We start from the raw sequence: 26,740 nt of genomic DNA, 5'->3' as shown, positions 1-26,740 counted from the left end.
TCCCAATCTCAACGTCTTGTCATCCCATGTGCACTGAGCTTGGGCTCCGTTTGTGGAAGGACTTTCTCCGAGGCGCTTGATTCGTGTGAACATCAGCACTGCCATCTTCCTTCGTCACCATGGAGCCATGGCCTTTCCCGGGCGATGCAGAAACATTCCCATCCTTCGCTGCATGACCTTCACTTGTACTTCGTTGAGCAGCCAACATCAGGCTCAGTCGCCTGGACAATTCTTCGGAAGTGGCTCCACTTCCACTTGAACTTGTGGACCGTCTTCGTCTCCTCGACCGGCTTCTACTTGGTTCTCCGTTTGGTATCGGCCTCCGTCGAATAGCCGTTATGACGCTTTCTTCGGACGAATTGTAGTGTTGCGGCCAGTACCTATCTGCGTCGCCGAATCTGATAGCGAACGGACCGGATGAGGCTCTTCCTCCGACGGTTTCATCACTCGAGACACTGGTCACTCTTTGTGGACTTGGAGTATAACGTCTCTTCCCAAAGGATTGATCGCTCGAGACACTTGCCATTCTTTGTAGACTTGGAGTACGCCGTCTCTTTTCAAAAGATGGTTCGTCGCTGGAAAGACTGGCCATTCTCTGTGGAGTATGGACCGAGATACCCTCAGAGTCACTCATGTCTAGAGAATCGTGGCCAAAACGGCGTGTTCGTGCCTCCAGGTCGATTTCCGAAGAATTTGATGATCTCGCGGCTTTCACAGCCACCTGAAACGGCTCATGCTCTGCTGAAGTGAAGCGTCCTTCCACACTTGACGAGGGGTGCAACTGAGAAGGTCGTGTACGACGCTTTCTGACCTCAATGGCCGGCCTGAAAGTTTCTGGTACAACATTGAGATCATCTCCAGTGGCAATGGCATATTCGATGGCCTCTTGTGGAGTAACTTTGGAATCTGCCGCACCGGCGTCTATCCTAGGCCCTCCCCAGGTTCTCTGTCCGGCTGTGCATATGCCGTATACCATGTAGAGCCAGCTGAGAAAGGGACTGATAGTGAACATAAGCGGATAGAGGATTGCTTTCCACCGGTGTAACTTGACAGCCCAATAGAACGTGAGCAGCCAATTCAGGCCGAGAGAGATGCACATGAACTCCCAAGGTAGTTCATCAATCTGACTGGACGTGCTTGCCACGGCAACAAGCTCGATCAGCATCAGAAGGGCGGTCGTCCTTACAGTCATGGTCATAAATCGGAGGGCACAAAGAAACGGGTACTGTCTCCACAGTCGAACATCTGTCAACATGCAAACCTCATTGCTGATAAAGCCCAAAAACCACCGGCGGCGCTGTTTGAGTAGAGAATGGAACGTCTGGACCGCCTCAGTCTTGCAGAATGCGGTAGTGCTCAATTGGATCTGATAGCGTTTTTTGGCACCTAGCATGAACAAATGGGTAAGCCAGCGATCCTCTCCAAGGTGAGTTTTTGCATAATCAAACAAGTCATCACATTCTTCAGCCTTGTCGGAGAAGTAGAATTTGGCCATGTTCCGGAAGGCTGAGAAGCGGAGAATGGTCAGAGCCCCTGGGAGGCAAGTCACAGCACCACAGCCTGATTCGACCGACCGCTCAAACAGTTGACCATGCAGGTATTCTATATCTTGTAAAATGGTAAGCAAGGAGTTCTTTTCTGTGCATGCAGTGATGATGCCGGTCATTGCCAACATGTTACGTTTGTTTCCAGGCCTCAATTCCATATCGTACATGAAGTTCTGTATGCAGACAGGATCCAGAACACAGTCTGAGTCGATGAATAAGATGAACAGATTGTCCTTCTCCAGCAGATACCTTTTGTACATTTTGTCAACGAGAATAAAGGTGGCCTTTTGGCAGTGACGTTTGCCACCGTGAGGAAACCGAGACACCGTGACTCGAGCGCCGTTGTAGGCAATATCGATTGACTTGGGAAAATCTTTCATTGTAACAGGAATTCCTAGACGATCGATCGTTTTCAAATACAGTTCGTCGATGTCCTCGCCATCAAATGACAGAAACACGTGTATGCATGCAGCCGGATAGTCACACTTGACCACAGAATTCAAGGCTTTCCACAACGTATCTGGGGGTTCTTTGTATATTGGCATCACAACCACCACTTTTGGAGCGTTGCGGTCGTTCAGGGGAGCCTTGATCAGTTTGTCACGGCCGAGCGGTAAGATGAAGGATCGGTATACGCAAAACAACCAAGGCACCATCAGCATGACTGCAAAGCTGTAGAAGGCGAATTGCTGGAAGATGTTGGTCATTTCGCCTGGGAAGTACTGCGTGACACGATGAGGAAGAGGGAGGGTGACCACCATGATCGGGAAGAAAATGCCCCTAGGATAGCAGATGAGCAGTGAAACCCTCGGGATCGAGACCAAACATACCTGGCCGTGATAAAAGCGACAATCATCACAATTGCCATTAACCGTTGCGACCAATGATCCGCCTTTTGGTATGCCTTTGCAAGGCAATAAACGAACGCGGCGACCCATAGGAAAGACTCAAAGAAGGCCAATATGACCAATGGTGCTGAGATCGCTAAACATAAGATCTGCGATAGTCAATTCAGATATTTTGGAACTGGGGCTGTACTCACGTCTGGGATCGGCCACGGATCAGTCAAAGACTCGTAGCGTTTATCGGCCATTTTGCTAGCAGTAGACCAGAGCAGATCCGCTTCCTTGATGTACCTTGGTCTCGGTTGTACAACCCCGGCGTTTTGTGACCTGGTAGGGAGTATTGTCTGGGGGTTGAGTCTCAGTGCGAGTTGTGGACAATATCCACCTGGGAATGGCGTGAAGGAGTAACAGGCATGGGTTGGCTTCTGAAGGGTAACGACATATGCACGCCCTCACCGTGAACGTGAATTGACAACAGCCAGGTGAGATTCACATTGGGATCAGTGAAGAATAGTCATAGCGCGCAAATCTCTGAACAGTGAGATATGATACCCTGTTGGGATGTAATGCAGTCTGGATAGGAAACCGAGAGGGTGGAAGAGAGTAGTTCATCGAGTAAGTGGTCGTTCATTTGCAAGTGGATAAGGCAAGTACGACCAATATCAAAAGAGCCAATGCTGAATACCAGTACGGGTATGAGAGGAAGTCGCTGGTTGATTCGATATGCTGGGGATACGACATTGATCATTCACCTGCGCTCCAAGCACGACAGCCAGCATCGAATCCATTGAGCCCAACCAAATTTAATTAACTTTCATGAAGCAACTCCTCAACACCGTCAGAACTGGGGAGTAAAGCCGCAGCAAAACCAAAATCACGCTTGCTGCACCTTCATGATCTGTATTTCTCAACTGGAGCCACCCCATGACAACAGCTGCCTCAACTCCGGGACACCAGGTAGGTACCAATGTCTAAAATCCATCTCCACTCACAGTCGACCCTACTTCAGTCCAGACGCTCGCAGGAGTACGAATGCCATCACCTATCTCACTGAGTATATCATCAGCACTGTCATCAGCCTCACTTGCGTGGATGCTGCTCATGCTTCCGTCAGCAGTGGGGGCGCGAGACGGAGTGTTTGGGAGATTTAGAAATCCCGGATCCATCATTGATGGTGGACGACTCATGCGTCGACTCTCTGTAAAAGCTTCATGTTGCGATTCGTGATCGGAGAATGTGTGGGTAGAAGTGCAGGCCGATGCAGAGAAATATTGCGGCTGGGCGGAGCGTTGATGAAGATACTCAGCCGTCGGCACTGAGTAGTCCGGATCAGGAGCGTCTTCAGTGGTGGGCGTCAATTCAACCAGACTTTCAGATGGATGACTCCTAGGAAGCTCAATGCGCCTGTCTGATAGTGGGATGTTCCACGCCTCGCGCATTTCCCGTTCGTATCGCGACTCGAAAGCAGTAGAATCTGGCTGCTCGAAGGGACTAAGAGGTGAACGACTGATAGGTGGAGAATCCTCTACTGGTTCTTGGGTCGTGGAGGGTCCCTCATGAAGGTCGGAATGCCTTCCACGTTGTCGTAAGACATCAGGCTGCGCAAGCGGCTCAACGGCCGATGTTTGGGCCTGTGTATTCGATTCCGTGGGCTCGGTGTCTTTGAGAAGGATACCGGTGTCATCCACAAGAGTATCAAAGGAGGGCGTTCTTGATTTCTGGCCAGACAATTTCCTTCTCTTGCGCCTCTCCTCCATGATACGTCCTCGTTCCATGATTTCGGCTATGGCAGCTTTTCTTCGAAGCTCTGCGGATTCTCCTTGCTCTTCGTGCATAGAGGCATCGTTTGAAGGACGGTGTGGTTGAGGTGGGCTCTTGGGGCCAATTTCATCCCCAAGGTTGTGAAGGCCCATTGCGATCTTGTGCCTTGTCCGATCGATCCATGCTCGAACCTCTGGGTTCTCATATGCTGCGATGCCGGCTGCCACCACGATGGTGGCAGCAATTATGAGACCTACAGGAGGGACCATTGTAAGTAAAGAGATTCGCAGTGCTGGAAGCCCATCTCACACACAGCCATCACCGAATTCCATGCCCTTGCTATTGAGACCAGAAACGGACGGCAATGATGTAAGGGAGAGCACGGGCACATTATTGACTTACCTCGAGCGAGAGGTCCTGGCATGGCTTGCTAAGATGAATTGCGTGGCTACTCTGTCAAATGCGCTCTTCAGGTGTATAAAAGTCATGAGAGGAGAGCAGTGCCACTCGCGGGCCTGTTGGTGAGTTGAAAATATGTCAGCCTGGATGGTTGATGAAAGGCGGGACTTGTGTCGTTGGTGTGGCGCAGCCAGCGCTGCGAGTAAAGTATCGTGACTTGACTTTCGCGCACCGCCACTTCCCCGCACTTTAAGAGCGATGCCCATTACGAGTACGGATACGGATACGAGTGAGAGTGACATCAAGGATAACGGGCAAAAGAAGCAAGGCATGGATCAGGGTCAATATTTGACCAGCTCCTAAACTGCTTCGTGGCTGTGATTGGGAGCGAGATGCTCAAGTTTTTAAACAAAAACAGTACTCCGTACGTACCTACTCCGTGGCTGTGGCTCGGCTACTTACCAGGGAATAATTTCCCTGATCACGCCAGCCTTGCCCGGGATCGTGGCGCTGTACTTCAACTTGATGTGTTATGGACTCATTGTACTTGACTTTGTGCAATGGAAGAAGGTGTGGTATGTATTCTGCTTCATTATTATGAAATATACAGGTGTACATGATACTAGACCACAGGCAGTGACCAGTCCAACAAAGAGAATCCATTCACACCCCTATTTGATCTTCAGAGTCTTGACAATACAACTGTGTAGACTGCAGCATATGTCGTCTGAACAGTGACGTTCCACATCTTGGTATAAGAGGCTCCGCGCTTCCCTGTCCTCTCGCTCCGATTCGTTGCTCCGCTTTTGTGCTCCGTACCCTCCTCCATCTCGTTCACCTTCTTTTGACGCGTCGCCTTTTGTGAATTGGTCAAAAAAAGAAGAAGGCGGAGCCCAGGTCTCGGCATATCCACCGGTCTCTTTGACGTTGACGATGAGATCGCCTGCAATTAGTGTACATACATCCGAAGGTGTAGGCGTACACCGTCTTGAGTCTCCAAGAAACAGAATAGGATCGATCGGAGGAGCCGTTGGTATCTTGGACAATGTACGAAGTCATATGAAGTAGGTACCTTGTGTAAGTGCATTCTTTAGACACTTTGAGAGAAAAAGTAGCAGCACCTCCACTACAGGACAAACACATATGGTGTAGGTAGAGCAGACAACTCAGTCCGGAGGTCGTTACCATTCTTTACACAATGAAGGCAACTTCACAGAGTACCAGTACTCTTTCAGTCACCTCACCGATAGAGGAGGAGGATGTATCCATAGGCATGTCTTTTTCCCTGGTTTGGTTTGGTTTGTTTTGTTTTGCAATGGGGAAAATTTGAACTGTCGTCCGGTGACATTGTCGTAAACCGAAGAACCAGCTTGAAAGTGATTGAACAGAGATGGTACTAGATTGCGCTAGCTTGACTCGGTCACAAGGCGAAAAGGGTTCGGATCTTCTCAGTACAGGGAGTACGAGTACCACAGACTGCGTCGTAAGTGCTTGTCCTTGATACCTGGGGTGTAAGTAGGTACCCGGGGGGTGCGGGTGAGCCAAGGTGATTCACAATTAGGCGACACAAGCGGTGTCACAGGTGGTTGAGGGTGCCGGCAGCCCATGGGGCTCGTAAAGGTGGCACTTGAACAGTTTGCTTAGGTACCTAGGCAGGTAGCTACCTAGATGCCCGAGGTGAATGATGCTGACGCTTATTGGGCACCCCTGCCCTGCATCTCGTATTCAGAGCTCGTAACCGTCTGATTACTGACCCTGGAGAGGGCATGATCCCTAGCTGGATGATCTAGAACCACCCGCTGTGCTACAAATGACACTCGAATTAAAACCGTCGAGGCCCCAACATGATGATCGCCCGTTTGCGTTCGCCTCACTTTCGCTGAGTGGCTGGGACTCGAGTCTTTTCCTCGGGATCCTTGTTATTTCGAGAAGGTCGTCCTGGCTCGATGCTGGTAGGCAACGACAATGTGGGTTCGATGCTTTGACCTTTGCTGCCTTTCCGGAAGATCATGAAAAGTAGCCTCATACAAGTCACAGAACAACCAACACACGTATGGTTGGGGGTATCAAAACCAGAAGTCAATAGTAATTCCGCCTTACGAATACATATCATCATTTCCATCGTTATTCGTTTAGTTTGATCATAGCATGTGAACATCTTACACAGAATCCATATTGCAATGGGGGCAGGCCGCGGAGGTCCCACTTGGCAAGTTAGTGACCCCTTTTTTGTTGATTTGATCCCACCAATTTTTCTCATCCTGACATTCTCGAATTCCTGTAGAAACCGAAGACCAATGTCTATTATAATCTCCCCTGTGGCAAAGCGCCTGTCAGTATCTGCGGTATTAGAGGTTCGGGTAGAGACATACCCTCGAATCGAAATCTTGATCTTCCTCCTCTGGCGGCCAAGGTAGACCCGCAAACAGCTTCATGTCGACATCGAACATTTTCACGAAACCGTTTTTCATCTCCTCGTACGCCTCCGGGAATACCTGCGTCGTCCCTAAAGGCATGTAAGGAAGACCTTTGAAAATCTCCTCTCGCACAGTGTGCCCTGCGTTGTACATTCGTTCGCACATGAAATCTGCCGCACCAGACACGAGATCCGACCCCATTGTAAGACAGAAAACTGGAGGCAAACTGATTTTTTCTAGAACCTCATCGGGGATCCTCATGGGATTTTGCACCCAGTTGGATTGGTATGGTACATTGGGCAGGAGGGGCAACGGGAATTCTATGGCAGCGTCGGGACCAGACCCAGGAGGAGGTTGCATATTATTCCATTTGGTCAAGTTTTCCGCCGTCACCGTGTGATCAAGTTGTGCCGGAGCAACCATGACCAAACCCGCCGGCAACGAGAGACCCAGTTCGGCGCGTTGGAGCAAAGTACTGAGGGCGAGGCTTGCACCGCTGCGCATCCAGTCAGCTTTGTGGACCGAGTCGATGTTGGCAAGAATCTCTACTCACGCGGCCACTCCACCCAAACAGATGGTCCCATTGATACCCAGGTCTTCCTGGTTCTGGTAAACCCAATTGTACATCATGAAGACATCATTGATCGAGGCCTTGTATGGATGTTCCCAAACACTGCGGTTGGCCACACTGATGATGATGCACTGAGCATCTGGAAGAAAATTGGATAGTGTCAGCAAGAGATACAATTGATGGCCATCTTGTTATGGGTACGCACCATGACAAAGTCTTGAGAGAACGCTACTTTCGCCATCGATGTCTCCAGGCATCATGTTGCCTCCGATCACGATCAGCCCGACCATCATTGAGAGTGGTGACGTTACCAAAAACTCACCTTCAGAGCACCACACAATGGCGGGAACAGTGCCTTGGGAAACGGATCGAACTCTGTAGACCTTCAATTCGCAGACGCCACAGCTTCCAAAGTCAACGGGTATTGTCTCGTACAGAGGACCATCGTGCCTTAGCAGAGGAGATGGTTGAGTAAGGAGAACGGGTTGAAGGGGGTGATATGTCCTCATTGGGTGATGCTGGAGTTCTTGCTCATGTATCTCAAGATACCTTGGCTCAACGACACACCTCACGTTGGGGTGAGAGGGTTGCAGGGTGCCGGAGAAGAGGGCCATGGTGTTCAAATGTGGATCTTGGCGAATAGCATAGTGGTTGGATTGATGATCAAGGCTGAAGGGGTGAGTGAAAAATGTGAGGATCCAAGAACCAACCAAGGGAGAAAGAAGAGTTATATATATCTGAGCAGGCGTTTGATCCTGAGGGTGCCATGTCACTCATGCAGGACTCTCGATATAGCAACCTTTCGCTCTCTCGACTTCTCAGCTACTTCAACCTCTCGACCATCCCAATTCACTCCGACCGCGACCTTTTCGAATGCACAACCACCCTCAGTATACCCTCATAGACCGGCCTTGTCACAACACATTGGGTACCGAATGAATGGTAACGACGATAATAGGATGATGAAGTCCGATTGAGGTTTCTTGATGGGCCATTTTAAGTCAACTTTGCTTCCTCCAAATGACCAGGTGAGCGGGAAAGACTGCTGAGAAAAGTTCGGATGACCAGAGCGATGGTCAATGCGCCGAGATCGATCGCTACAGCTTTCTCTTCTCTGTGTTTTGCAGGCTGCAAGGAGATTCATTTGAGCTTCAGGCCTGGCAAGCTTCATGTCAAAATTTGCTGGACGCCTTGACGTGGGATGCCGGAGCCAGCCTCTTTCCTGTTTCGGTATCAGCTCCGACCTTTCATGGGTGATCTCGCCTGTTCAGCAAGCATTTGCGTCCTGCCCTGCTCTCGGTTTCGAATCTCGATGGATGCTTGCTGATATTGAGCGAGCATGTGCCTCCTGTCTTAGTCTCAGTCTCGCCCGTTCCCTGGGGCATATTTCGCTCTCACTTTTCCTCGCGCTAGCGGTCAAAGCACCACAGGATTGAGTCCGGAGACAGCTCCTCTCTGGTAACCGGAGGAACCAAAGACAGTGCAATGCGTCGGGACCCTTGCAAGGGATGGAGGGGGCGGGGCGACAGCGTACGGTAATTCACCCCTCTTCGACGCCACAACATATCTGCCCGGCGCAAAAGTACCGGTAAAAGACCAAGGAGGTGTGGCCGAGTTGTATTGGAGGTACTTTCCCAAACCAGGTTAACACTTGTGATAGGGCATATTGGTCGTCTTTGCCTCGGACGGCCGAACCAGTTTTCTGACTTTTGAGCATCCGGGCTCTCACATGATCGTCCCATGGTGCGATCCCGTCGGCACCTTATTCAAACAGGAGAGTTGATGAGCGTCCGGCCACTGACCGGGACAAACAGAGTTGGGGGCATTCCAGTCTTTAATTCGGATGGAGATCCCTTGATGTACCGTTCTCTCGCTTATCTCGAGTGATTGGCTTAGCTAGACTATTGCCCTCGGCTGAGGGCGCTCCGTCACGACTCCCAAAGTCTCGCTTTCGCGAAAACCCGGGCGCCCACTAGATGGTCCATAGATCTCCTCAATCTCCACACATACACACAGTCACACTGGCAAGCATATTGTTGGTAGCCTCAACTATGCAACCCTGTCAATGTCAGCCGATAAACATAGTTGGGTTGACGCAGGAATGTGAGCCATGGGTCTGGTCTGCACACGGAGGTCAACATTAACCCCTTTGGGCGGAAAGTTGAACCCTTCATTACATCATGTAGTGTCGCATACGCACCTCGGCAATCGTCAGAAAGGCACGGAGAGGTAACACATTGCATATGCTAAATCCGGGGGGAGACCACTTCTACCACTGGCAGTCGGTACCAAAAACGAGGCGGTGGGAATTGCACAAGTCGGATACGAACATTTGGGAAAGTAAAAAATAAAAATGCAACCTTGGCTCCGCCTTATCCTCTTTTTGAATACGAGCTTGATGGTCACAAGCACCCGCCAGCGTTGGAAAGACCTACCTAGAATGTTTCTGTTTTTTTTTAGAATTTTCCCTCGGTTTTTGACGGTGCGTCGTGCCCATGATCAGACTCCGGCCCCCGTCTTACAGTAGGTTAGTTCGGTAGATCCCGATCGGGACCCCCCCTCCCCCCCCTCCCCCCCCGTTTTCCCCCAGATTGACGGAGAGGAAAGAACTCTCAGGGTCTCAAGATCGGTAGTTGAGTGGTTTGTCGTCGTCATTTTGGTTTTTCAAGGGCCGTGGGTTGGTGCAAACCTCGGTTGTAACAAATCAGGTCAGTTTGAGGGTCCCAAGCTTGGGTTTCAGTCGTTCTCCGGCCCAGAGTCTGCAGATCCGAAGGATCATGTGGAGGGCAGAGAGAGACAGAGGGGGGGGGAGGAGAGAGAGTGTGTGTGTGTGCCTCTTCGCAGGGATGTAATCACATTTGGAAGCAGACAGTTTGCTTGAGTGTCGCACGCAGCATACCCTTGGTCGCGTCCCCCCCTCCCCCCCCCGGTAAGAGAAGATACCAGATGCCGGTCTAGCACAGTTATTAAAAAGGGACTTTCATGAGCCATTCTGCTTTCTATTTGGGCCCCGAAACTCAAAAAGAAAAAAGCCCTGAGGTTCCACATCACCTTGAACTCTGTACAAGGTCTCATTTTCTCTCTCTCTCTCCACCTCTCTTCGGACTTGGTATGATTCACGGAGTTATTCCGTATTCAGTTTACATTGAAAAAAGTCAAGATCTTCACAACTGATCGGGGTTCCGAAAGAACAAAACGAAGAGGGTAAGCGCAAACGGACCAAGTCACACCGAACCAGGATGTTGAAAACGAGGAAGTTGAGTCAACTCGCCTGAGGAAACCCGTGTACTCTCTGACGAATGGGTTTCTTCTCTTGCTGGCTTCACCACTCTAACCACTTTTTTGGGCACGAGAAAGAGGGGGGGGGAGAGAGAGAGACCCTTGGCCCCTTGGACCAGTCAACTCCTTCCTCCTCGTACTCCCTGTACAATTCGTGACGAGCTTTATTGACCTTGCGAGGTACTTTGCAGGACAATTAGTAAATACTGCCTCAACTACATGTCCCGGGAGTAATCAAAACCCTTTGTATTCCCTGATTTCTTTCCCACCCTTTGGGCCTCGCAACCACCAGACCATCTCTTTCCTTTTCCCCCTTTCTCTTCTCCCTCCTCAAGAGAAAGAACAATGGTATTCACGTCTAAGTCCATGTGTCACGGAAGAAGACCCGTCGTGTCTACTTCAATCAGAAAATCCGAAGACCGGAACTCATAACCAGAATCCGAATACGAATCTTTGCTGCTGCCAAAAATGTCATTCTCCGAAGGAGGGTCACCGTAGTCGATGACGACATCATCCTCGGCGGCGGCAGCAGCAGCAGCAGCGAGCAAGGCCGGGTTGTCACCCAAGGACAGATCAAGATTGTGAGGGTGCTTTGGATTCAAACAATCATTCCCAACATCTTCCACGACTCGAGTCGCAGTGGCAGCGTCTAGGTGGCAATCTTCTCCTCCGCCTCCCGATCGAATGCCCCCTGGAGCACCGGTGGGATCGTCGAGGTTGATGTAGTTTTCCATGCTTAACTGGAGTGCCCGGTCCGCGGCGGTGCCGATATCCTCGGCGTACTCCCAGCTGAGGTCGGTACCGACGAGGTGTGCCACCGGGAACAACTCTTCTACTTCGTCCGGCTGAAAACGTGTCTTGGTGAGGGCGTACAGGCTCCTTCGTACGTCAGAGGCCTGGAAGACTACGACTTGTGGCAGGCTTTCGTGGTCCGGACCTTGTCCCCAGTGGATGATCTTTCCCGTCACCCTTCTCCCGCAAATGTCGAGGTCTAGCACTCTGAACGAGTACAACAACAATTTCCGGGTGAACATTTTCAGGGCGTCCCCTCGTCTCTGTTCGTATTCGAGGATCTCCTCGACACCCTCCTGCAAGCCGTCGAACTCGTGACGGAACTCTTGGGAGTTCCAGCCGTCGATCATGGCCCATTTGGCGAAGTAGTAATAAGCCAGACATGGTGACATGGTGCACGAATCGCTGATGCCCCAGATCAACCAAGTCAAAGTGGGAGAGTACGTGACGCGAGTCGGCCTCCGGGTGCCGCGTACAAAGAATATTGTGAAGCCGTCAGGAGTGGACGGGTATCTGTCCAAACACGAAAGGTCTTCTTCAACCAACCCTTCGCCGTCTTCAATACGCTCGACGGGGAAAACGTGGTGGTCATCGAGCAGATGTCTTGGGGGGTTGAGAAGGAATCGAGAAGTAATGCGATTGTGATTGCCAGGGTAGAAATAGAGATACATATTTAGCCGTGCCTCCCTCTCCTCATCCGTCATGACCTCAGGGTAGGGCCGCCTGCGCGCCGTTCGGTCTGGCCGTTCGTTGGACGGCCGGTTAGACAGCTGGCTGGACTGCTGAACTGCCATGGTGAAGGTAGATCAGGTGAACGAGTAGGATGATAACAAATGAAAGGTCTGATTGGATCCCTGTGCCTTGGTAATCAATAGATTGGGATAAGCGAGGCGAGATGATTCTGGGAACGACTCGGCCAAATGTCGTGGATGATCTCATGATTTATAGTAGAGCAGCACCGTTCTTCCCTGCCTCCAGCCTGACAGGGGCCGACGAAGCCAGCACCGACGAACTCACAATTTTCAAATGGACCTCAGGAAAGTATGTAGCCCAAAGTGGATCAGCCGTAACGATGTCTAGGATGACAATCATGTGGTGTAGCATCGACGTCCCGGGTTCCCCGAGATCGCTGGCCATCAGCTCTGACGCAGGACCTGCATGGTCCAGAAGTGGAGGTTCCTTTAGCTTGGATATTCGACGATGGATGACTGAACAATGTGCTAAAGGCTAGTCTTCAGGGCATCGGTTGCAACTGCACTACTGGTTCACAACCATCACGACTGCCTGGAAAACGAGATGTCATTCAGCGTTCTACCCTGGCTGACAGTGAACTGTTTAGATCAGCTGCACCGAACAGGGCAAGACTAGGTGGGTAGAGTAGTAGACCGAATCGATCAATATGGACCCATGGTAGACTTGGATGAGGAGGGGAATCGCCGAGGGAACCTCTTCGATTTCGGATGGCAAAGGAGTCGCTAGTTTGAGGAGACGGATGCTGGTACCATGATGGTCGCGTATCTCTCAGCGTGATTGGAAGGACCAGAGTTTGCGACCTCGTGATGAGCGGACCTGGTAGCATATGTGCATAGATCGAACAAATGCAAGACAGCAAGCCATACGTGTCGTACTTTCGTCTGATTGTAGTGCCACAATTCCCGGTGATGAGTTCAGCCTCATGCAGAGTCTAGCTGTCAGTGAAAGGTGAAGTCACAACCGGGGATAGATACCCCGGGCATACAAGGCAAGGAGATGTACACCTTTCATCCTGGGTCCGAGAGTCACCTAATATTCCGATGCAGATGAGAACTGAACCCATAAATTGATTCGGAGTCGATGCAGTGCATCAGCTCCTTAGCCACAAATACATGGAGATCAAAAACCTCACCACCCAAAAACGCCTGAGATGTGAGTTCTGTCTGTCGCTCATCCCGGCGGGGAATTGAGTTGGTTAGAGCGAGAGTGTGAAAATCCTTGGGAATCCCTTCCAGTAACTCCTGTCCACATTCACGTCAGGACGTCACTACTTACAAAACTGCACCAACAATAGGTATGGGGAATCCCCTTTCGTTTTGACGCAAGCAACTCCAAGATCCATGTCTGCTGTAATTTTGATAGGTCAGTCTAGAGTTTATGACTACTGGCCTCAAGTGTAGGCGTGGCCTTGAGTGGCAGTTTAGTGATGATGGAGACTAGCTGGGGCCCGTGTATGCCGGCACTTTTCACTTTCAATGCTTCATCCCACCTTGCTCGTAGTTATGACCGAGGAGGAGGAGGAGGAGGAGGAGGAGGAGGAGCTAGTACCTCACATGTTGCATATCATGCTTGAGTCTCCATCATTGCCTCTCAAACAACAGGGGTGGAAGGCGAAGAAGGAGAAAGAAGGGGGCGACCATTAATGCACTACGGAGTTGAGTTAGAGACGGCGAGGCGGTGTACATTGGGATACGAGACATCAATATTCCCCTTGCCTCAACGAGAAATCGCACATGATCTGGTGCTTCATCTTCCAGGACCTTTACACGGATCAACGTCCCGAATCGTCACTCATGTTCAGTCTGAACTTGAACTTGTTGTTTCTAGATGCCACCCACGCCGAGGGCAAACTCATTCCCAGCTCCAGAGCGACCGGGATAATTCAGACAAAGGGCCTTGAAAAGGTGACAGACGTGCTTGAGGCATGGCAAGAATGGCTCAGGACCTCATAGGTGCTCGTAGGTGGTCTTCCCTCCGGCGCTATCTTCCCCTGTCTCGTATCCAAGGGAAGATGCGTCAGACACCATCTCCGTCGTTCCATCTCATATTTTCGCTTTGTCCTGCCATGTATCCCTGCGCCAGCATTTCCGGCACGAGCCAAAGTTGGGATGCGTCTTTGTGACCACTCCGTTCCGCGTCAATGACCTCGACGCATCCTGTCGATCAATTGCCACCCTTTTCGCGACTGGCCTCGTGTCCGTCGAGAGAAGGGCCGTCATCTTCGTTGCCAGGGAGGCTCATCTTTCCTGCTTCCACCAGGCGTCGGTGCAACTCTTCTCTTTCGTTGATCCACATAAGCTCAGCCCGAGCCCAGGCAACTCCACAGTTCCAGTAGAGCCGACGATGGTATTGGGCATCGATCAACTTTTCCTCAACAACACTCATCTGATGCTTCAGCTCGGCGTTATCCTTTGCGAGTTCGATCAGGTCGCTCCGTAGGTCCTCGAGCTGTTTGGATGGTATTATCGTCACCGTACATGTCGCCTTCTCCTCCTTTGCTGGCTTCATTTTCGTTCCGGATTCGTATGGTGCTGCGGTCGTATCAGGTGCAGACCCATGTCCATGTCGGCTTTCGCACGCTAACTCCACTGCCACTCCCTCCTCCTTCTCAGTTTTGATGCGCTTAGCGGCGCGTTGTCTGGTGCTTTCCATGCTCGCGATGCAGCTCTCACGTCTGCTTTTGGGTTTGGCCTTGCCGCTGCTCTCCCGACCAGCGTCCATGTTCTGGAGACCTGATTCTGCGGGTCGAAACGTCGGAGGGGCCATCGAGCCGCTGGAGGCGGGGATGAACTGATCATACAACATCGTTTGTTAGCAATCAATCCAGCAAGCCACTTTGTTTTCTTTGCGTATTTCACTGTCTCCTGAGCCCATCATTGCTGCAGCCGAAAGGATCCGGAGACGTATTCAGGAAGCAACACTGTATGCATACTTTGTCACCACCGTGAGTCACCTTCTCCTCTCTCTTCTCAATCACCCTGAGGCCGCAATTGTTATTCGTCGACGAAACTGCTGATACCAGTGGATTCTGGGTCGTGTAAAATTATTACAGAGCGCCGACAGGGGTGAATACGAGGTCACGCTCAAGATTTCGGTCTTGTTGCCATTGCTGGTTTACGCCATCTGTCACTGTACCTTCAGGCTTTCCACTGCCGCACCACTCGAGCGCCTCAAACACTTCACCATAGGCGGTGAGTGACGCTTCGTGACAACCGAGTTGACCACCCCCAATCCGTCTGCACTCATGAAACGGAAAAAGGTCCGAAGGGTGACCCCGTGTCAACTCAGTTGGGCTGGCTGGAATTGGATTCAAGGCATTGAACCTGCCTTTAGCATGCGAAGAAAGAGAATCAGGTAGGCGTATGTGGTAGCGAAGTCGCCAGTGCACGAGGATTTGCGGACTCTTGGCCGAATACTCCGGACGGACTGCAGAATAGTACAGAGTACCAAATGAATACATGGCCTTTCACTAGAGCGATTAGACAGGCATTATAACAGCCTTGGAGAACAAGAATACGTCTTTCCAAGGTCATTGGCCGCTTGCTTCTGTGCTGGCTCTCTGCCTCGTTGTTGTTATGCAGACAGAAATCATCATTGACCACGGAGGCGCAACAATGCTGAAGAACGCGAGGAAGCCTCCAAGCAAGCAGAGCAAAGAGCAGAAGTGAAGGACCACAAACAAACACTCGACTCAACCCACCTGGTCTTTGATCTGTGACCTCAATCTTTTCTGATAGTCCTCTCTATCAAGAAGGTTGCGCTTGATGAAGTCTGCTGCGTTCTTGGTGAAATATGGGGCCGCAGTTCTCTCAAAATCCACCACCAGACCTCCAAGGTGACAATATATTTATGCTTACATGGGAACAACATTTCCTCCAGCCATTCGTTTCGACAGAACGTGTCAGCCCGAACTTCTGCTCATTGACGAGCCAACGAGTCAACAACCGTGTCGCCATCACATACTTCTGGCGCCCTGGGCTCAGGAGTGATTTTATGAGGAGCGTATCTGGATTCATTTGACATGTGCTTCGTATATCACCTACATGTACGAATACGCACATGGTGTGCTTATTTTTCTTTTTTACTACAATCGTAATCCCCAGACAGGGAGGAACAAGAGCAGATGGTTCATTGCACGGTGCAAATCAGACTATTTGTTTTCTCGTCGTGCCGAGTCAAAGTGCCGATAAATAATCGTTACCGTAACACTTACTACTTTCGTCCAATTCTTTCGTCTCTATCGACGTCGTAAACTCCGTGATTTCTCTACCCCGAAAATCGTCGCAAATGTTCTGGGTTCTACCGAGTACTCTTAGCTTCTCGGAATAACCGAAGTGCAATTAGGATCGGGTTCCGAGATCACGTATGGTGAAGTAAGACTTTCATTTTCTCGAAGGTGAGACTCGCTCGCCTTTCCTCGGGCTCCGTATACGCCCATTCTTACAAATTTGGCACCACCCCATATAGCCCACAACCATTCTTGTCTACTTATACACGACCCTACCCCCAATAAGAGAACTACTACCTACAAAGTATCAAGCTCGACATTTTGTTATTCGTTGTGTCGAAAAGACAACCCAAGAAAAGACGCGACTTTCGGTCCGACACCTCGACACACCCACACTACATACTCGAGGACGACAGGTCGCAGACGATCGTCGGTCATCGAACAATGGCCAGCATCACACAGATCCCGCATCACGACGGCTACACGTCCAGAACCTTTGTGTACAAGGTCATAGACGGTCTCGAAATCAAGACGGAAGTTGCCTGGCCTGCGACCAAAAAGACCTCGGGTCCGGTGCCGGTATTGCTACATTATCATGGTGGATTTCTGGTGCGACAATCACCCCCATTGTCTTTTTCATCTTCCCACCTCTTTCTGAGCTCTCGCGACCGCCATTTTTCGGTTTCGCTCGGCATGCGAATTTGAAAAACCAAAAAACCAGACCAATGTGTGGTCGTGCACTGACATCCTCCCGTACAATTTAGGTCATAGGAGATCGATTTAGCTTCCTACCGACGTGGCTCGTCAGCTCGTGCGCGTCGAGAGGTTGGATCTTCGTCACACCCGATTACCGCCTCATTCCCGAGACGACGGCCCATTCATCTCTCGACGACGCGGTCGATGCGTACAACTGGGTTCTGACCAAGATGGGAGGGGAGATCGGCTTGGACATCGGGAAGGTGGTCATGGCAGGAAGTAGCGCAGGTGGCTATGTAAGTCTCTCTCTCTTTTGCTGTTGTGTCTGGTCACGACCCACCTCCCGATCAGACGACGTGCATCGTGGCGACTGACCCGATGATTCTTTGCCCGTCTTGTTGTAGCTGGCCCTGGGGACGTCGTGCCTCGTCTCCCCCAAACCACAAGCCGTCGTGACAATCTATGGCATGCTCGACTTTGCCGACCCTCGGTATCTGAACGACGGCTCCCTGATATTCGGAATGCCCCCCATCGACACAAGCGGAACGATGAAGAAACTGGAAGACCTCGGTCGACAGGACCATCCGAGCGTCGTGTCCGGATCGCCAGTACCGATCGTCGTGGACCCGAAAGCCGTGCCACGGTTCGAATACATCCTCGCATTGCTCGCCGAGCGACTCTTCCCCGACTACATCACCGGAGTCCCGGGAATGCGCCAGGCGATTGTCGACAAGGGAATCGGAGCCATCCCGCAGGAACACAGGCCCTTGTTCCCAGCCGCCTTCGGGCTGCCGAGCGACTTGCCACCGTTTTTGGTCCTACACGGTCGCAACGACAGCGCGGTGCCGTGCTCGGCAAGTGAGACCGCGGTCAAGGCGTTGAAGACCGCGGGAGCCAGCGTTCAGACGGAATTCGTCGATGACGCGGAGCACGGATTCGACGGTCGTCTCGAGGGGGCGAGTAATCTGGATGCACTGTCGGAAGGCGGTGACGATAGCAGAGCTTTGCAAATTCGAGCTTTGAAGAATGTAGTCAAATTTCTAGAGAGACATCTAGGATAAGAACACGAAGAACAGAAAACGTGAAACTAAAAACAAAAGGCCGCATGAGTTTATTCTGTATGGTCGGTCGACCTCAATCAGTGCTGAGGCCATCCCGCCGCATCGAGAGTCCTGTACAGTGTACTACGAACATCGTTTCGAGTGAAGGAGTGATCAAGAAGCCTCCTCGACAAACGCTCTTTCGTGCACCCATCCAAACTTGCATACAATTGTGGTCGTATCGCCAAGTGCAAACAGGATTGTCCGAGTACTGAAAAAGGGAGGCCCGCTGCCAAGACCCGTCTCAAAACACGTGATTTCAAGGCACCTAGATGCGCCCGCCCGGCCGACCCGAAGCTCTCGATGTCGACGACGATTGTTGCTACAGACCTCTTTCGAACATCCCATTCCGCGACAAAGGTCTTCGGCCACCCCCTCGACGTACACAACCGGTTGATATACTTGCTGGGGTATTCTGTGACGGCACATAGTCTATCTGTCGGCGGCCATGACAGTCATCGAGAGTGTTAAAGAAGCCATTGGCTTTGGCGGCGACAGTGGTATGCGACCCCCCTCTCAAGGCCATTGCACCCTACCACCACCACTACTGTTCGCCCGACCGCACATTGCTGACCTTTCTTCTTGTCCGTTGCTACACAGCCCCGGCCTCTAGAGAAGCCATGTCCGAAGCTCGATTACCCCTACAATACCGTGATAGTTGTGCGAACCTCTTGATTCCTCTGAACAAATGTCGACACGAGAACTCATGGACGCCTTGGAAGTGTGAAGTGGGTTTTCTCTCTTTTTCCTTCTCACTTGCGGGCGCACCAGCCTCGTTGTGCTTGTCCGAGGATCATGTTCGCTGACCTTTTGACCCAAACCAGCACGAGAGACACAGCTACGAGAAATGCCAGTATGAGGAATTCAAAAAGAGAGTGGCAAAGATGGAGGCCCTTCGTGCGGCCAAATCGGCAGAGGCCTAGCTAGCAGTTGGAACACATGCGCCCGCGCGTGCGAGCGAAATCTGTCGAATTTGAAAGAGACTGGGAAAACAATTGACTCTCCATTGTACATATATATCCCTCCCCCAAAATGGCTGCTCTTCAGTCAACTCTCTGTGGCATGCCATGCTAGAGAAATGGGGGCCTTTTTTGGGTTGGGAGTGTGTTGATTGCTCCAAGACAAAGCAAGGGGCAAGCAGCACTGAGGTTGACTTCTAACTAGAGCATCCCTTGCTTACCATAACACGCCTTTTTTCCAAATCACTGGATTGGTATAAACAACCTCCTAGGCGACATGGCCAAGTGAAGAAGGCATAGAAGCAAAAAAAAGACAAGACGTACAGAGTATGTTGTTTGTAAACCAAACCAAACCAAAAAAATATATCATATTACCGCCCAGGGGACTTGTTCTAGACCTCAATGTATTGGTGCTCCGCTAGATGTGTCGATTGGATCGTATGTGAACTTGGTGCCGATGATTCTCCCCATGAGTAACCCGATATCCGATGGGATGGTGGTAGGAGTCTGTCCACTGAGAGAAGTGGTAGACGTGAGGAATGCGAGAATGTCGCGCTCAGTCGTTGAGGCCAAGTGCTGTGTGGTTTCATCCTTATAGACACCTTCCTGATCACCACTTGAAATGGACAGTAAATGATCCGTTTCGGACTTACACACAGACGATACCGAGCTTGATGGTTGATGATATGGAACGGTCATTTAATAATGTCTACTTCGTGCACGACAAGAAATTACTTACCGATGGAACATACAGTACAAATAGCCAGTGGTCCAAAACAAACTCGATTCAATACTTGGAATTCCTTTACTACAACATTTGGACGTCATCTTCTGTCTTTGTGCTGTAGAATCTAACAACTCAAGGCCATAACTGTACTGTCATAGCCTGACCATAGCATCTGTGAACAAGCTCCCTGCTTTTAAAGCCTTCAAATAAAGCAAGAAAGGAAAGAAAGAAAAGATATACATCGCCACCCTTGCACTTTTGATGGCATCTCGTTTTGTTTGGAACGTAGGCATAAGACATCCCGAGGTTTGTACAAAGACTCGCTGCCGAAAAAACCGAACTGTTCCTTCATCCGTGACATTCTGCCCCAGAGGTCGATCGGCCCTTGAAAGGTCGTCAAGTTTTGAAAACAGTCGAAACAGCGAGGTGGCTACTCGTGGCATCGCAGACCCCAAAAAGGGGCAGAGTATTGTTCGTTCAACCGCGCCAAAAAAACCGGACGCTTCCTAAAAATAACGTGGAAAAGAAATAAAGGCTAGCCCTAAACACCCGTGGTATATGCAGTCGTGGATCAATCAAGGATTTTGACATAAGGAAACGCCGAAAATTGTCATGGGGATTCATCAGATGAGACCACACATGCGCAGGTTCTCCTGGATGATGATATCTGCAACATTTAAGGTCAGATCCGATGCATGCCATGTCTGTGGAACAAGAGGGCGTAGAACTTACCATTGACAGCACCCATGACAAACCTTATCTGAGTTGTATCAGTGGCGCAAGTGAAATGGGTGTAGATTTGTTTCGTTTCGGCCTGATTGAGTGACACGAATCTGTTCAAGATGTAGTCGCATGCAGCAGCATAATCCGGGCCACCTAAAAGGTTGGTCAGCATGCAGGCCTCTCGTCTGCAGGGCTCCGCACGTACCTTCGTAGTCTGGAAAGTAGTTTTGCATGGGGCTGACGGGCAGCTTCTCCTTGAATCTGTCAATCTTGTTCAAGAACAAGATGATACTGGTCTTGATAAACCATCTCGAATTGCAAATGCTGTCGAAGAGGGTGAGGGCTTCTTGCATTCTGTTGACGGTTTCATCTTCGAAGAGCAACTGGTCGTACTCGGAGATGGCGACCAGAAACAGAATGGTGGTCACATTCTCGAAACAATGAATCCACTTCTTTCGCTCAGAGCGTTGACCACCCACATCAAACATCCGATATGTGAGGTCTTGAATGATGAAGGTCGTCTCTGTGATACCGGTGGTCTTGACACGAGACCGAAGAACATCTTGATCGTTAGGCAGGTAATCATGTGCAGAAATGCGGTCGATCGAGTCAAAGTAACTAGGGTTCCAAGTTAGCAAGAGCTGCCTGGTCGCGGCCACGGATGATGGGAGGTTTACTATCGTGCAGAATCGTTGAGTTGGTATTCTCTTGACCGCTTGAAGCATTCTTGAACACCGGCATCGTGCCATAGAGCTTTGATGGCGGCGCCGACCTCTGGAGGTAGGCTTTCTCCTTCTATTTGTGGTGGCTGCATGAAGATGGTTTGAACGTGGTACTCGGCTCGTTGATCGTCAAGAGGTAGTTCCAGGGACTCCATGGCCTCTAGTATGACTCGCATCGACTGGACGGTGTTGGAGAAGATGATTTCCTTGAAGGACTCCCGTTCATCGCGTGAGTAGCCTCCCTCGTGGATAAGTTTCATTTGCTTGAGGATGGTAGATTTTCCTGATTCACCAGCACCTGCAACAGGTCAGCATCGGACTTGTAGGAGGCATGCCAACATTGACTTACCCAGCAACAGCATCTTAATCTCATTACGCTGTGCCATCTTATCTCTTTTCAGCTGATTGTCAATCTCATCGTTCCTTGCCTTTCCGGCGGTATCTTCTTTGCTTGCACCACATCCCATCTTGACGGTGGTTTGAGATGCTGGCCCAAAGGGTTCAGAGGCGGCGACGTGAAGACTTGAGTGACGTTGGGCCGGCTGCTATTGCGGTGATAAGTCAGCTATGCTCTGTTCCAGGTCCTGATATTTGCGCGGAGGACTTTGAAGGGAAGGAGCAGGCGATGCGGCGTAGATGAAGTAAGAATGAGACGCTGTGTGTGCTCACCTCTCAATGACCTCGACCAGGATCCAATTCAATATGTCTTACCACTGCAGGATACTGCACAGCAGAGCGATCAAAAAAGGTGGTGGATGGGAGTGATCAGAAGTCCGAAGTGGGATCGGCGCGGGTGACGGCGACAAGTGGAAATTTTGGCGTCGATCCGTGACTAGCTGAGCGACGCAAGTGATAGATCCGGAGCAGGGACAGGGCGTGTCGCGAGTAGGGAGTAAGGGAGTAGAGGAAGTTGTGAGAGGTGTGGTGTAGGCGCAGGTGTTTGCAGGACCGGCTCTGCTGTTGAGGGTGCAGGTGGTTGATGGATGTTCAACAAGTCGCTAGAATGAACGATACGAAACAAAAACAGGAACAGGAACAAAGCAGTGATGCTCGGGTACTGTACAGGGGCACAAGGGAAACGAAGAACAGGACGCTGGTTGATGAGATCGGATGAATTGAGAGAAGAAGGTGGATGGATGGATCCTAATTTGACACACGGGATTGGACGTGAGGCCGGGCACGCAAGCGAAAGTAGGAGAAAAATCGAGATGGCCACTGTGCAGTACGTACTCGTACCTAACCTAGCACCTGCTGGTTCCTAGCTGCCCCCTAAAGCCCTCCCGTACCCGCAACTGGAGAGCCCCCGGGGGCTTCAATTCAGTTAAGTTCCGGCTAGAAATGCTAGCGCCCCAGCGGTGGCTTTACCTGAAAGACACCAAACCAGCACCAATTTTTAAGGCACCGACTTTTCGGCTGGTCAGTGGCTGCTGGCCACCTGCATCCCGCCTTGCTGTTCGCTGCTGGATTCATCAGGCTGGTAAGCTAATGCACCTTCATCGCATCCGATAGAGCTCCATGTCGTATCCTACAGCACAGCATCTGTCAAAACCGACGACTACTCTTTTAGGGCTCCTGATGCCCCCTTAGAGGCGCGATGTGTCTCTTCTGTGCAAGTTATTATCATGACAGCCCGGCACTGAGACGGAGGCTCGAGTAGCACCATTCCCAGCCCCGTCGCTCCCTTGACCATTCCCGCACCTTTTCCCACCCTGGCCCTTGGTGGTGACCGAACTATAGCTTGGCTTGAACGGCGGCTGACACTCAAGGGCTGCCCACTTGGTTGCGCCGGCGAATCTGTTTTGGATCACTGATGCAAGGCCAGTCTTTGCGCAAACGCAGGGGTACATGGCTTCTAGTGAATATTTGCGACTCCTTACGAAGCATCGCATTGGAATCCGGATTATCTAGACGAGAATTCATATTGACAGCAGCTCCCTGTCGTGTGCAGACGACGGAGCACCACGTCGATCAATATTTGACTATCCGCACAAAGATGGGCAACTCAGTTGATATCGATATCACTCGCATATCGGGTCGATGAGGTTCAGCATCTAGGCTCGGCTTTTCCAGCTGCCAGAATCAGACCCGTCTTTTACGGAGGATTGCATATATGAAGACGGAGCATAAGGCGCAGAGACATCCCTGACCTGCTCATACTCTGTAGAGTATTGGACGCCGTGCATGAACACATGAATTAATCTAGTGTGTTCCACGACCCCTTTTGCAATGATCCTTCGACACAATCGTGGTGTTGTCACTCAATCGAAAGTCATGGGTCATGGTTCAAAAAGCCGACAACAAGCGCAAATAGTGTCCTTTAAGCGAGGGATGGCGAAACACTGTGAAAAGCAAAGCACGTTTGAATCATACCCGAACGGCCAGGGTCATCTTCCATCAGCTGATGGCACTACCCGTCCAATTTTACGGGGAACCTGTTTCTCGAACGTTTGCGACAGTCGATACGGAGTACTTGGACGTGCCTGGCTATCCCGTCTCGCAAGGGTGTCTACAGAGTTTGCACTTCCCAGCCGCTCCAGGACCCAAACTCCACCTGGATCGACCGGCAAAGCAGCAGGTAGCACAGTCCCTGAATCTAAAAGCCTTAGGCCAGACTTCTCGGTCTTGCTGGGGCCGGGTGAAGTCTCGCCCTCCCCAGGAACTGGTTATGTACAGCATGCAATGCGTGACAGGTCATTCTTGACCCGATAACCATGAAGGGGCGCTGCACACTACGAGAACTCGCATTTGGCTAAGTGATTAATCAATCAATCATGAATCCCAGTCTCGCGGAAATGATTTCGTGACAGCCGACGGAACCGTCGATCTAGTTCTGTTCTGTTCTCGCGGTACTCCGTTCAGTACAGTACGAGTACATCAGCATAACATAACGATCCGCCCCTTGGACGTGCGGCACGAACGCTGCATTCGCTTCGGGATGCTTGTAACGTTCGACGGAAGGACTCTTACAAGTATAGTTAGTCGTCGCAGAAACAGTGGAGGTGTCGATGTCAAGTAGGGTGTCAAACTGGAAATCCGTCCACCACTGACTTGGACCCTCAACAGCTATGCGGTGCCTTTTTGGTAACCGAGCTGCTATCGAGTCTTGTTATTCGTCCACGTCTCTAGTTTGCCGGTGTTTTGCATGGACGATCAACGCCACAGCATCCTGTCTCATATCTCGCCGCCCGAATCACACATGACAGCACACCTCTTCTCGCCGAGTTCGCTAATGCTTGACTGCCGATATCCAAGCCTGCCCCATCACCATTTATTATGTCTACAGACTCCGTAGCACAGTCAAACATCTGTCAGTCTTGCCTCGAAATAGGAAATGATCACCTTCGACAGGATGTTGGCGTTTACGAAAACGGACACCATGACACCTGTACCAGACCCAAAGAGGTGGTCGTGCATGGTTGAGCCCGAGTTTGAGAGTCTGGCCTTCTCCTCGCATCATTGTGATGTGCGACTCAATGTTTCTCGATTACGGCAGCCTATCGACAATAATGGGGCCTACCGGCTGACTACTTGCGCGTCTCACAATCGCGTTGGGTAACACCCAAACAGCCACTTACTGCATCCTTGCCAGGTTCGGGGACGTCCATAGGCATACAATATGTGCTTGCTGACTTCATTCGGAACGAGCAATCTGTCGAAACACGGTACGGAACCTCGATTCGATCCGCCACCACTCATAAGACATGGAGGTACGGATACGGATACGGAGAACTTCTGATTGAAGGCCGTGTTGATCCTGTCATGAAGGCTTTCAGAATGTGGCAGTACGGCAGACGCCGTCTCGGTCGAACCCGCAATATCTGCTGCCAGCGAGTCCGAATGTTGGTGAGCCCTAGCAGCATTTGTCGAGCGATAATGTTTGACAAACAAAGAGCAAACACTTCGTGAGCCCTTCGGTCAAGGATAGAATAATGAAACACATCAGAATCATGGGGAATAGTAGGACCATGGCCTTATCGCCCATTCCGCAAATTTAGGGGACAGTTGAAGCGAACCGAGAACATACAAGTACACTCCACGTAGGAAGTTCGAGGACTTTGCTATGGTGTACTGTGCTCTGCTATACTAGAGCTCTATATGAGTCAGGAGTATAACTGGGAAGCTGGTCTCTATGCTTTCGACCACTTTGAAACCCATCTTCCAGCAAACATCGGGATGTCGCCGCCATCTCCTCACTCTTTGTAATGCTGCATGCATAACACCGGTCCCCGTTCATAAAGCGAAGTGTGAATGAACAATGCAGTACTTGTACTCGTACAACTAAGAGCCTCGCAGCCCCACGTCAGCCTTGAACTCCCACTTCTCCGCTTATCACAGTTATCATCGTATTCGTTGTGTGCATCCAGAGTACAGTTACAGTCCCCCTCATTCACTCATTTGGGACAATGTGGGGTTGGTTCCTCCCTTTGCTGCTCCGCGAGGGTCTGGGCCTAATGCCGACGACGTCTCTCCCTCTCCCCCACCGATTAGGATCTAAAAGAAATCTCCAGGTGGACAAGATTTGCATATCCAATCGGGTCTGGGGTAAAGTCTGGTCACCGAAAGGGCCCTTTAATGACAACGCAATGTCTCAAAAAAGTGCTTCTTCAGTAGGTAGATAAGAAACCCGAGGTTGTAAAAGTGGTGTTTGTTGGTGAGGGCATATCGCAGAAAAGTACAAGTCACTGCTCGATCTGAGCAAAAGCCATGGCGTTCACTGCTGGGCTCCTAGCCGTCTGCCTCGTCCTTTTAGTGGCGTACAGTGCTTTGCTACGACGAAAGAAACCCCCCAAGGGTCTACGCCTCGTCCCAGGACCGAAGGGACTGCCCATCCTAGGCAATCTACATCAACTCCAGCCTTACCCTCAACGGTCACTCCAAAGATGGGCACGAGAGTACGGTGAGATGTTTCAGATCCGGATGGGTTGGGAGAATTGGATCTTCCTCAACGATCCCGCGGTCGTCAAAGAACTCTTGGACAAACAGTCCGCCGTCACCTCCGGCAGGGCCCCCTCGCCCGTGGCCTCGGACATCATCTCGGGGGGCAAACGGTTCCTCTTCATGTCCTACACTCCCGAATGGCGGAAACTCCGGACCATCGTACACAAGCTCCTCACCCCCAAGGCGTCGGCCCTGTTCAAGCCCAGCCAGGAACTCGAGGCCAAACAACTCGTCTACGACATCCACGAGGACCAGTTGCGGAACGACCAGGAGAGTTTCTACA

General features: G+C 50.9%; 5 protein-coding genes across 5 annotated transcripts; 1 reads left to right on the top strand and 4 right to left on the bottom strand.

Moving 5' to 3' along the window:
* Positions 1-19: 19 nt before the first annotated feature.
* PV06_07147 (uncharacterized protein) lies at positions 20-2,640 on the bottom strand (the record flags this gene model as incomplete). The annotated part of the gene is made up of 3 exons (XM_016408340.1): positions 20-2,327; positions 2,378-2,544; positions 2,590-2,640. The coding sequence occupies 3 exons, from the start codon at positions 2,638-2,640 to the stop codon at positions 20-22; spliced, it is 2,526 nt and encodes an 841-aa protein (XP_016261820.1).
* Positions 2,641-3,363: 723 nt separating this feature from the next.
* Positions 3,364-4,422, bottom strand: PV06_07146 (uncharacterized protein; the record flags this gene model as incomplete). Its single annotated transcript, XM_016408339.1, has 1 exon — positions 3,364-4,422. One exon carries the CDS (start codon positions 4,420-4,422, stop codon positions 3,364-3,366), a length of 1,059 nt encoding a protein of 352 aa, XP_016261819.1.
* A 2,434-nt stretch (positions 4,423-6,856) lies between these two features.
* Positions 6,857-8,154, bottom strand: PV06_07145 (uncharacterized protein; the record flags this gene model as incomplete). The annotated part of the gene is made up of 5 exons (XM_016408338.1): positions 6,857-6,868; positions 6,925-7,465; positions 7,523-7,679; positions 7,746-7,805; positions 7,863-8,154. The coding sequence occupies 5 exons, from the start codon at positions 8,152-8,154 to the stop codon at positions 6,857-6,859; spliced, it is 1,062 nt and encodes a 353-aa protein (XP_016261818.1).
* Positions 8,155-16,925: 8,771 nt separating this feature from the next.
* On the top strand, positions 16,926-18,349 carry PV06_07144 (uncharacterized protein; the record flags this gene model as incomplete). Its single annotated transcript, XM_016408337.1, has 3 exons — positions 16,926-17,201; positions 17,357-17,584; positions 17,693-18,349. The coding sequence occupies exons 1-3, from the start codon at positions 17,037-17,039 to the stop codon at positions 18,347-18,349; spliced, it is 1,050 nt and encodes a 349-aa protein (XP_016261817.1). The 5' UTR covers positions 16,926-17,036.
* Positions 18,350-20,109: 1,760 nt separating this feature from the next.
* PV06_07143 (guanine nucleotide-binding protein alpha-1 subunit) lies at positions 20,110-22,609 on the bottom strand. Its single transcript, XM_016408336.1, has 6 exons — positions 22,189-22,609; positions 21,869-22,064; positions 21,475-21,817; positions 21,003-21,415; positions 20,807-20,950; positions 20,110-20,741 (listed from the first exon to the last, which is right to left on the bottom strand). Exons 2-6 carry the CDS (start codon positions 21,984-21,986, stop codon positions 20,698-20,700), a joined length of 1,062 nt encoding a protein of 353 aa, XP_016261816.1. The 5' UTR covers positions 21,987-22,064; positions 22,189-22,609; the 3' UTR covers positions 20,110-20,697.
* Between the last annotated feature and the right edge of the window lie 4,131 nt (positions 22,610-26,740).

The sequence above is a fragment of the Exophiala oligosperma genome, assembly GCF_000835515.1.
Source record: "Exophiala oligosperma strain CBS 72588 unplaced genomic scaffold supercont1.6, whole genome shotgun sequence".
In the NCBI taxonomy this organism is placed as follows: domain Eukaryota; kingdom Fungi; phylum Ascomycota; class Eurotiomycetes; order Chaetothyriales; family Herpotrichiellaceae; genus Exophiala; species Exophiala oligosperma.
This window is presented reverse-complemented; position numbering and strand designations above follow the sequence as displayed.